This window comes from Uloborus diversus, chromosome 1, assembly GCF_026930045.1.
Source record: "Uloborus diversus isolate 005 chromosome 1, Udiv.v.3.1, whole genome shotgun sequence".
Lineage (NCBI taxonomy): Eukaryota > Metazoa > Arthropoda > Arachnida > Araneae > Uloboridae > Uloborus > Uloborus diversus.
In genome coordinates, this window is record NC_072731.1 from 64,034,258 (window position 1) to 64,044,586 (window position 10,329).

At 34.8% G+C, this 10,329-nt stretch overlaps 2 protein-coding genes across 2 annotated transcripts in view; one reads left to right on the forward strand and one right to left on the reverse strand.

The window, feature by feature from the left end:
- Positions 1-6,917, reverse strand: part of LOC129222828 (uncharacterized) — a 73,902-nt gene extending 66,985 nt beyond the window's left edge. The window contains exon 1 of the mRNA XM_054857417.1: positions 6,882-6,917. Within this exon, the coding sequence (XP_054713392.1) occupies positions 6,882-6,917 (36 nt within the window). The remainder of the gene's footprint in view (positions 1-6,881) is intronic.
- A 683-nt stretch (positions 6,918-7,600) lies between these two features.
- On the forward strand, positions 7,601-9,171 carry LOC129234618 (mitochondrial-processing peptidase subunit beta-like). The gene has a single exon (XM_054868651.1). The coding sequence runs from the start codon at positions 7,666-7,668 to the stop codon at positions 9,034-9,036; it is 1,371 nt and encodes a 456-aa protein (XP_054724626.1). The 5' UTR covers positions 7,601-7,665; the 3' UTR covers positions 9,037-9,171.
- Positions 9,172-10,329: the final 1,158 nt, after the last annotated feature.

The following is a 10,329-nucleotide window of genomic DNA, read 5'->3' on the forward strand; positions in this document are numbered from 1 at the left end:
GGAAAAGTAATATAACAGTTTGGTTTATTCAAGTGGAGGCTAGTTTCAATGTTTCACGTATAACAAATGATGAGACGAAGTATAACTACTTGTTATCCGCCATTGACGCAGATACACTTAGCGCTGTTTCGGATTTAATTATAGCTCCTCCAGAGGGAAATAAATATCAAGCTTTAAAAGATAGATTAGTTAAAGAGTTTTCCGATTCGCAATCAAGCCAAATACGGAAACTTTTGTGTGAACTTACATTAGGTGATAAAAAACCATCTGTTTTACTTCGGCAAATGAAAGAACTTTCACGAAATTCAATTACTGACGAATTTTTAAAAACCATTTGGTTAGAGCGTTTGCCAACACATATTCAAGCCATTTTATCAGCATCAACTGCAGAGTTGACTGAACTGTCCATTTTAGCTGATAAAATTCATGAAATAAAAATGGAGCCATCAGTTTGCAAAATTTCAGAAACACTAAAACATAGTGAACAAACGACGCAAATATCAAATTTGCAAAATCAAATTGAGCATTTAACCATGCGAGTTTCTGAATTAACTAAAATGGTATCAAAACGTTCATTTTCAAGAGGTCGTAGTAATCATAGATATAGGTCCCAATCTAGGAGTAGACGAGTTCCAACACCCTCAGATAATCAAAATACATCTGAGTTTTGTTTTTATCATGAAAAATTCGGCGATAAAGCATTTAAATGTCGCCAACCATGCAGTTATGATGCAGTTCAAAAAAAACTTGCCATAGCTGCTATGTCTAATAACGATATTTACCCTGACATAGCAGCACATAAACAGTGTAGATTACACATAATGGATAAAAGTACGGGATTAAATTTTTTGGTTGATAGTGGCAGTGATATTTCTTGCATTCCTGCCCATTTTTCATTCAAAGCAAAAACTCCCATCACTTACGTGTATGCTGCGAACGATTCAAAAATAGCTGTGTACGACCACAAGGTGTTAAATATCAACATGGGATTGCGTAGAATATATCAGTGGCCATTTGTTGTAGCAAATGTTTCTTGCCCAATTCTAGGAGCAGATTTTTTACAAAATTTTTCACTACTAGTAGATTTAAAGAAGTCGAGATTAATTGATTCAGTCACTGGTTTGACAACGAAGGGAGAGTTAACTAAAACTCAATATAGTGGAATTAAATTAGTCTCGGATAATATGGTGTACAAAGAATTATTTAAAGATTTTCCCGAGTTATTGAATCCTATCCCAAATTTCAAAAAACCAGTCAGTCACGATACTGTCCATTATATAGAAACAAAAGGACCGCCTTTATTTTCTAAGCCCCGACGTTTACATCCAAAGGTATTAATCAAAGTTAAAAAAGAATTTCAATACCTTATGGATCAAGGAATATGCCGTCCTTCAAAATCTCCTTGGGCTTCTCCTATTCAAGTGGTATCAAAAGCGGATGGATCTTACCGTATTTGTGGTGATTATCGAAGGTTAAATTCGGTCACTGTGCCTGACCGTTACCCTGTGCCACACATACACGATGTAACGAACATTTTACACGGCAAGAAAATTTTCTCTAAACTCGATATTGTTAGGGCATATTTTCACATTCCAGTTTTCAAAGATGATATTCAAAAAACTGCAGTTACCACACCGTTTGGTAGTTTTGAGTTCTTATATTTAAATTTCGGTTTAAAATGTGCAGCAAATACGTTCCAAAGATTTATTAACGAGGCACTTTCAAATGTAGACTTCGCTGTTGCTTATTTAGACGACATACTAATTTTTTCCGAAAATGAAACGGAACACTTAGAACACATGAAAATTGTATTAGGTAGGCTTGCCAAATATGGTTTAAATGTGAATATTTCCAAAAGTGTTTTTGCTCAAACTGAAGTATCATTTTTAGGACATGATATTTCTTTTGAAGGAATTAAACCTTTAAAATCAAAAGTTGGAACCATTCAAAATTATCCTAAGCCAAAAACAATATCAGAGCTTCGACGATTCATTGGATTAATAAATTATTTTAGAAGATTTGTTAAACATGCAGCAAGACTGCTTACCCCTTTAACAGATCAAATAAGAGGATGTAAAAAGAATGATAGCACTCCTATTGAATGGTCTCCAATTTTGAATGACGCATTTGAGAAAGCTAAACAAAGTTTAATTGGCGCTGCATTGGTCTTTCCCTCGCAGGATGGGCAGTTAGCATTACACACTGATGCTAGTGATTTCTCCATTGGTTCAACCTTAAGTCTGCAGACTGAAGAAGGGTTGAAACCAATAGCATTTTTTTCAAAAAAACTGAATACTGCTCAGTTAAAATACTCGGTTTTTGATAGGGAATTATTAGCCATTTATGAATCAGTAAAATATTTTCGACATTTCATCGAGGCGAAAGAATGTATAATATACACTGATCACAAACCAATAAAATTTGCTTTTCAAAAGAAACGAGATACCTACACAAATAGGCAAAGTAGATGGTTATCCTTTATCTCTGAGTTTACAACTGACATTGAATATTTGCAAGGTAGCTCAAATGAAGCAGCCGATGCCATTTCTCGAATAAGTACAATTAAATTTCCTACTTCGCTAGATTACGCTAAGTTAGGTGTTGAACAAAAATCTGACTTAGAACTTAAATCTGCTTTAGAAAATAAGGAATCTAATTTAGTATTAAAATTACTTACTATGCCTGATTCAAAAACTGAAATATTTTGTGATATTTCTACAGGAAAAGCACGACCTTTTCTAATAAAAAGTTTTCGTAAACAAGTTTTTTTAAACCTACATAATTAAACGCACCCAGGTATAAAAGGTTCGACTAAGCTTATTAAGCAGAGATTTGTTTGGCCTTCAATGGCTACGGATATCAAAGTATGGGTTAAAGAGTGTTTAAACTGCCAGAGATCAAAGGTTTTCAGGCACACTAAAACTGAAGAAGGAAAATTTGATATTAACACATCTAGGTTTGCCCATATACACATTGATCTAATAGGACCACTACCAGAATCTGAAGGAAAGAATTACTGCTTAACGGTAATTGATAGGGCAACGCGATGGCCAGAAGCATATCCTATTTGTGATATGACAGCACCAACTGTCGCTAAGACGTTGATGTCTGAATGGATTTCAAGATTTGGTTGTCCAGAAAAAATTACATCAGATCAAGGTCGTCAATTTGAGTCTGAGCTATTTCGACAATTAACTCAATTCATTGGTGCCGAAAAGATAAGAACTTCACCATACCATCCTCAATCAAATGGTCTTATTGAGAACTGGCATCGACCATTAAAATGTGCTTTAAAAGCTCGACGAAATGAAAAATGGACCGAAGTTCTTCCCACCATACTCCTAGGATTCCGTGCAGCAATTAAAACGGATCTGAATGTTTCACCAGCCGAACTTGTTTATGGAACTTCACTTCGACTTCCAGGAGATTTTTTCGATGAACATTCGGTTATTAAAAGCCCTGAAACTATGATACAGAAGCTAAGAGATATATTTCACGATTTTGCTCCTTTACCGACAAAATCACATTCTAATATTAAGCCTTTCGTATCACAAGACTTAAAAACTTGCACCCATGTTTTTATCAGAAATGATGGGGTGCGGAAAAGTCTTCAGCCGCCATACAACGGACCTTATGCAGTCATCAAGCGCGGCGCGAAAGTGTTCAAAGTAATGATAAAAGGCAAAAATGTCACTGTGTCTGTAGACAGGCTAAAACCAGCATTTCTGTCTGCTGACAAGGACAATGTTAACCAACCAGAAGAAGAAATGCGTAAAAAAGATGAAGAAACTTCATATAGGACAAAATATGGACGAACAGTTCACTTCCCAAAGAATTATGGACATGTCATTCGTGGTTAATGCGTGACTTTCGGCAACGCATTTATTATCATCATTACTGGGAAGGGGGTACTGAAGTGCCCTTCTCAGTCAAAATTATTACCACGTAATGATAATTCTCTAGTATTATATTTTCATCCATATTTTTAATGTCTTTTAATTCTTAAATTTAATTATTTTATTTCTATTTAACACAAACTGCCGAATGGCAACACGTAATTAAAAAAAGTGAAAAAGACGCACGAGATCGTGTTCCATGAATTTGATCTTGAGAAAATAAAAAATGACGACTTCTTGAAGTATATGTGATGTAAATAAAGTTTTGTCGATTTTTATAAAATAATGGAGTCAAATTCTTATACAAAATTAGGGTGTTGTTATAAACCTTCACAACACCCTCAGTACTTTAAATATTCAATATTTTAAAAAAAAAGATTTATCAATTGTTTTAATGTTTAGATAATGTCTGATTTTGCTTTACGCTTTGCTAAAAGATTAGGTTTCCAGCATCATTTACATTTTCATATCGTCATGGTCTATAACAGGGGTTTTCAAACTGGGTACCACGGCACCCTGGGGTGACACAAAGACTGGCGAGGGGTGCTGCGAAGTGTCCAGGTTTTGTGACAATTCCCTTCAGGGGTAGGAAGCCTTGTTAAATAAACAAACTACTAAAACAACAACAATGCTGACTTTACTGGAGAAAGCAAATGTAAAAGTTTTATGTCCAAATGTTCAATGTGTGAACCTTCCCAAGACTAATTCTTCTGTCCTCTTGCTGCACCATATTGTAATGTATCCTATTTTCCCCCTCTTGACCTTGACACTTCAGTATGGAAAACCGAATCTGACTTAGTTTATGGCAGATTAACTGTCAGTGGTGTGTAAATTATTGATGATCTGGGGTTCATCTCAAGTCGTTGAGGCGCCAAGAGAGATTCATGAGATCTTTGCCTTTATTGGAAGGAAGAGTTTTCTGGTCTCTTTTGGGGAGAGCAGAGAGGAGAACTGTGAGTGATGGTAGGGTAGCCAGCTATGCTACTCGCGAGCTCAAAGAAAAAAATCCATATTTTGTAGTGTAAAATAAATGTATAAAGTGTGTTGTGGTTTTAGTAAAAGGTAGTTTTGTCTGTGATTTTTGGTGTGTATTTTGTTCAGCCCTAGAGGTGGAAGACCTACGTCCTTCACCTGGATATCACGGCTAAAATAATCTTTCATCACGATATCACAATATTATGATCATGGTCGTTCATTTTCCAACAAGATGGGGCACCCCAAATTATCTGACTGATATTCCCCATTTCTTCAACAATGAGCTTCCTACTTTTCAGATTAAATGGAGTTCTAACTACAACAATCACCTTCTAACCTAGCCACTGTGCTCACCCGACCTAGCTCCAAACGATTTTTTATGATGTTACATCAAAGATCGTGAGTTTGTGCTCCATAGGCCCTGTGACGTGTAAGATTTACTCAAAAAGATCTAAAACGCATTTTCTAAGCTTAATCGTGCCATGTTGCAGCGACTGAAACAAGAATTAAGACTTCATTTCAGTCGCAATAATAAGTGTCATTATATCAAACATTTCGGAAACCAAAATCTGTTCAGTTTTATTCTTCAATAAAACCAGCTTTATTGAACATTGTTTTGGTAATATATTTGCTTCAATAAGGTTTCCAAGCACTGGAGGGAATTTTGATATGTGTATGTACACTATAGCAATCGACTAGAGTGCGGTGAAGAAATCCTAACTCTGTGAAAGATGCTGCGAGCCAGAAAAGTTTGAGAACCTCTGGTCTATAACATATTTGGCTATAACATATATCGTCACCTCAGAGCAACAGTAAGATATTTAATCCCAGAAATAACACTAAGATATCTTACTGTTGCTCTGAGGCGACAATATGTTTATAACATATTTGTCATGGTGTATGACAGAAACTGCAAATTTTAATTTTGTTCTGAATTACTAATTTTGGAGAAAAAGCAATGTAAAAAGATTTTGAAAACCTGTTACACACACGGAAAGAGGGAGCTATGTAGTTTTGCCAGTTGCAGTTAAAACTGCATAATGTAGTATCGTTAAATTTAGAGCCACATAGTCTAAAAATGCAAAATTATTTTATAAAAATAAAACCAACTGATTTTAATCAATGATTCTTTTAAAAAATCACTTGATTTAAATCAAGCTGATTTAAATCAACAAACCCAGGTAATCTAAGTTAAAGGAGCCTAAAAACATTTTAAAAGAAACCCAGTGAAAAGTTTATACGATGAAAAATTGAATGGAAGAGGAACAATTATTGCTCTCTGGTGCCCCCTCAAAAACTATTGCTGTATCCGCCCCTAGGAAGAGAAACGTTCACTAGCACCATCCTCGTTTACACCAAGAGCAGTTCCTCAGAATTGTATTTGTTTATTTTACTAAGTGTTTTAATATAATGTTTCATGTGTAAAAAACCAAGATTTTTGTCTCACATTAAAATCTATCTATATTTAGTTCAAGCTTCGAAAACGGGGTTTTTATATTTTTAAGAATTGAATTAATTGAGGGCTTGATATTGACCACTTTTTGTGTACAAATTGAATGCATAATGATTTAAACATATTAACAAAAAGTTAATGGCAGAGTATGATATCATTAACAAAATGAAATTGCAATTCATACTCTATTCAACAGCATTTACTTAACATTAAATTTCCAGGAAAAGGTAATGGAAATGCATTTAAAAAAATTATGAGGCAAGTGATTAAGATAAACAATTTTAAGATCCATCATACATATCTTTCAAGACATTCTGTCAGTGAAGAAATTTTTTTTATGATGGACATCGTCTGAATGCAACACAAAAGTAAAACAGGACAAATTTTACTGAAACACTATGCGTCAAATCGTTTTTTGTTTTGACGGTATTTATCACCAGGTAACATCGGCAGTTGCGAACGAATGTAATGTTGGACAATGAAACAGAGCAAAACATTATCGTAACAAATTTCGTAACAAACAAAAATTCCAGCTATAACTAATGAACAATATTTACCCTCCAAGTACCACAATATTCGCCTACATCCGCCATTCTTAACACTCAAACCGAAGCAAGGATTCTACCGATCACTCATCAGCTGCTAGAGCATGCGCCAAGGTTAAGAACCAAAACAAACACCGAAAGCAAACATCAATACACAACAATTGAATTTTACCTCTGATTTTTTCATTCGCAAGAGTCACAAAATTTACTCTTTTAGTGAAAATAGATTCTTTTCCTGAGAATAAATTTTGTGTAAATATATAAATGAGGGAAAGTTTTTCAAATCTCTCTGCTTCGAGTAAAAAATACCCTATAAGAAAAGTGTTTCTGAAGGCTCTCAAGAGGATTGAAGCTGGAAAAAAAGCTCTCTCCCTGTCAAAGCGGTTTTATTTATTTATTTTTGTTTTGTTTTTTATAAACATAGAGGTCGTAAAAGATATTCATTAAAGGGAAATTGCTCATTCAACTCATTCGCTAAAGAAAAAGAACGAAAGCATTGTAGCCAAATAGGAATACTAATTATGGCGATAAGACGCCAAATATGACACAACTTTATTGACATCTGTTGAAAATGTTCTTTCCAAACTCTTATTGATATTAATATCGCTTTCATGAATAAATATACTTATATATGAGCTAGATTTGGCAAAATCACTGAGAATAAACTCTAAAATGCAATTAATGAATCATATTGCGACTCAATTGGAGAATGACAACAAACATGTTTGTAACCGCAACTTGATGAATAATTGCGTCATTGTTGTCAATTTAAAAAGTGAAGGGATAGACCAGAAAAATGCTTCGTAATATTTATAAAGTTAGTAAATATTTTCAAAGAGCAAGTTCTGCTTGCCCTCAAAAAGTTTTGAATGTTCCTGAAACAAAAGTAAGTCAATTGTCGAACGGATTACGTATCGCAACGGAAGACTCCGGCATACCAACATGTACGGTTGGGCTGTGGATAGATGCTGGCAGTCGACATGAAACCGAGTGTAATAATGGAGTTGCTCATTTCCTAGAACATATGGCATTCAAAGGTACTGCTAAAAGGTCTCAGACTGCTCTAGAGTTGGAAGTTGAAAATATGGGGGCACATTTAAATGCTTGTACTTCTAGAGAGCAAACAATATTTCAAGCAAAGTGCCTTTCCAAAGATATCAGCCGCTCTATGGATATTCTTTCCGACATAATACAAAGTAGTAAATATGGAGAGTCTGAAATTGAAGTTGAAAGGGGTGTTATTTTAAGAGAAATGCAAGAAATCGAAATGAATCTGCAAGAACTAGTTTTTGATCATCTGCATGCCTCGGCATTTCAAGGAACTCCTTTAGGGCGCACAATTCTTGGTCCTATTGAAAATATCAAAAGCATTTCCCGGAAAGATCTTGTTGATTTCAAAACCAATCATTACGTTGCATCTAAGATGGTGTTGGCAGGAGCAGGGGGCATCAATCATGATGAACTTGTTAAGCTTGCAGAACAGTATTTTGGATCATTAAATAGCCATGGTGTAGTTGACGAAAGCCTCTTACAGCCTTGTATGTTTACAGGTTGTGAATCTCGATTGTGCGACAATGGTATGCCATTGGTTCATCTTGCTCTTGCAGTGGAAGGTTGCGGATGGATGAATCCAGAAAGTATACCTCTTCTCATTTCAAACATTCTGATTGGTAATTGGGATCGTTCACATGGAAGTGGAGGAAACGTTTACAGTAAATTAGCACATGAAGTAGGCATGAAAAATTTGTGCCATAGCTTTCTTTCTTTCAATACGTGTTACAAAGATACTGGTTTGTGGGGAATTTATCTTGTATGTGATGGTAAAACTTTAAATGATATGATACATGCTGTGCAAGCGGAGTGGAATCGGTTGTGCACCTCGGTAACCGAGGAAGAGGTGCAACGAGCCAAAAACCTCTTAATGACTAACTCACTGCTGTTGCTTGATGGATCCACACCTATATTTGAAGATATTGGCAGACAAATGTTAAATTATGGCCGGAGAATCCCGATGTCTGAAATGGAGGCCCGCATAGAAATGATAAATGCAGATGTTGTAAGAGAAGTTTGTACAAAATATTTAAAAAACAAATCACCAACAATATCTGCAATAGGTCCAGTAGAGAAACTGATGAATTACGAAACTTTGCAAAAAGGCATGTCATAATTTATTTTAGTTTGTTGTTAAATGAAATTTCAAATATTAAATCTTAACCTGAAATTTTATGTAATAAATTTTGCTGTATTGCTTTCATATCATATTACAAAAACTAGTTTCATTGTGAACTGTTTTTGCAGATGTAACCCAAAGACATTTTTTGACCGGAAAAATGAAATCTTGAATGACTATAAAACCACATATAAAACTAATATTGTACAAGGGACAAAAGTAGATTGATGATTTCAACTTTCATAATTCTTATTTTTAATTTTTCAGTTTATGTTTGTTCTATGTACTTGTGATAAAAAAAAAACTTTTCTTTTATATATTGATAAACATACTTTTTTTTTTTTTTACAAATGTTACTTTTTTGTTTTACATCCAAATTTTGAGTGCAATTCTCCCAACTAATCTTAAATTTTCACTCATTCAATCCTTTTTGTTAAGAGAAAGGCCCCCTCCCCCATGCTGCAAACATTGGTGTACTAATATCCAAACGAAAAAACATTCTTATAAGAAACTATAAATATGGTTTTTTTTTTTTAAATTATGTTCCAACAATCAGTTTCTTGAAGTATACAAGCCATATCCATGTCCTACCATCATGTAGCTGTAAAAAATACATTGTGAGGTACCAGTGTCGGGTCTAGGAATTTTCCAAGGTGGGGCAAAACTTCAAAATGCCGCCCCCTTAACACACACATTCATCTTGCTTCAATTCTTTTTCAAACTCAAAACTTTTCCTGCTCAAAATATTTTTAAAATTTTCAAGATTGTAGTTAGAAAAAGTGGGCGGAAGAGGTTCGGGGGTCATCCTTCGATAATTTTCGAAATTTATACTCCAAGTACACAATTGAAGTCTTAAAAGCGCAATTGTAAGCTTTCTTTGTTAAAAGTCAGTTTCTTGAAGTTTATGCTTGAGAAACGTAATTTAGCCAACCTTCGATAACAGAAGGAGGAGTTTTCAAGGGACTTGCACGCAGAAATGTTTTATAACTGAAGTGGTGAAAACGAGGTTAAAGACATTTTTTGATAATGTTCGTAAGAGAGAGAGGAATTTTCGATGCTGTAGAAAACGCAGTATTAGAAGATTTTTGGTAATGATAATGGGAGGAGAGGATTGGAGTCCTCCCCTGGCAAATTTTCAAAATTGAAATTCCGTTAACGCAATCATAGATGATCTTCAATAATATGGTGGTAGGGGAAGGAGGTTTGGGGGATCTTCTTCGTAAGGTTTTCGGGATTGAAGCCTTAACAATGAAATTTTAGAGGATCTTCGGTGATATTAAGAGGAGGACA

Excerpts from the sequence above, each read along its gene's own strand:
- LOC129234618 (XM_054868651.1), top strand. The coding sequence starts at position 7,666 with ATGCTTCGTAATATTTATAAAGTTAGTAAATATTTTCAAAGAGCAAGT.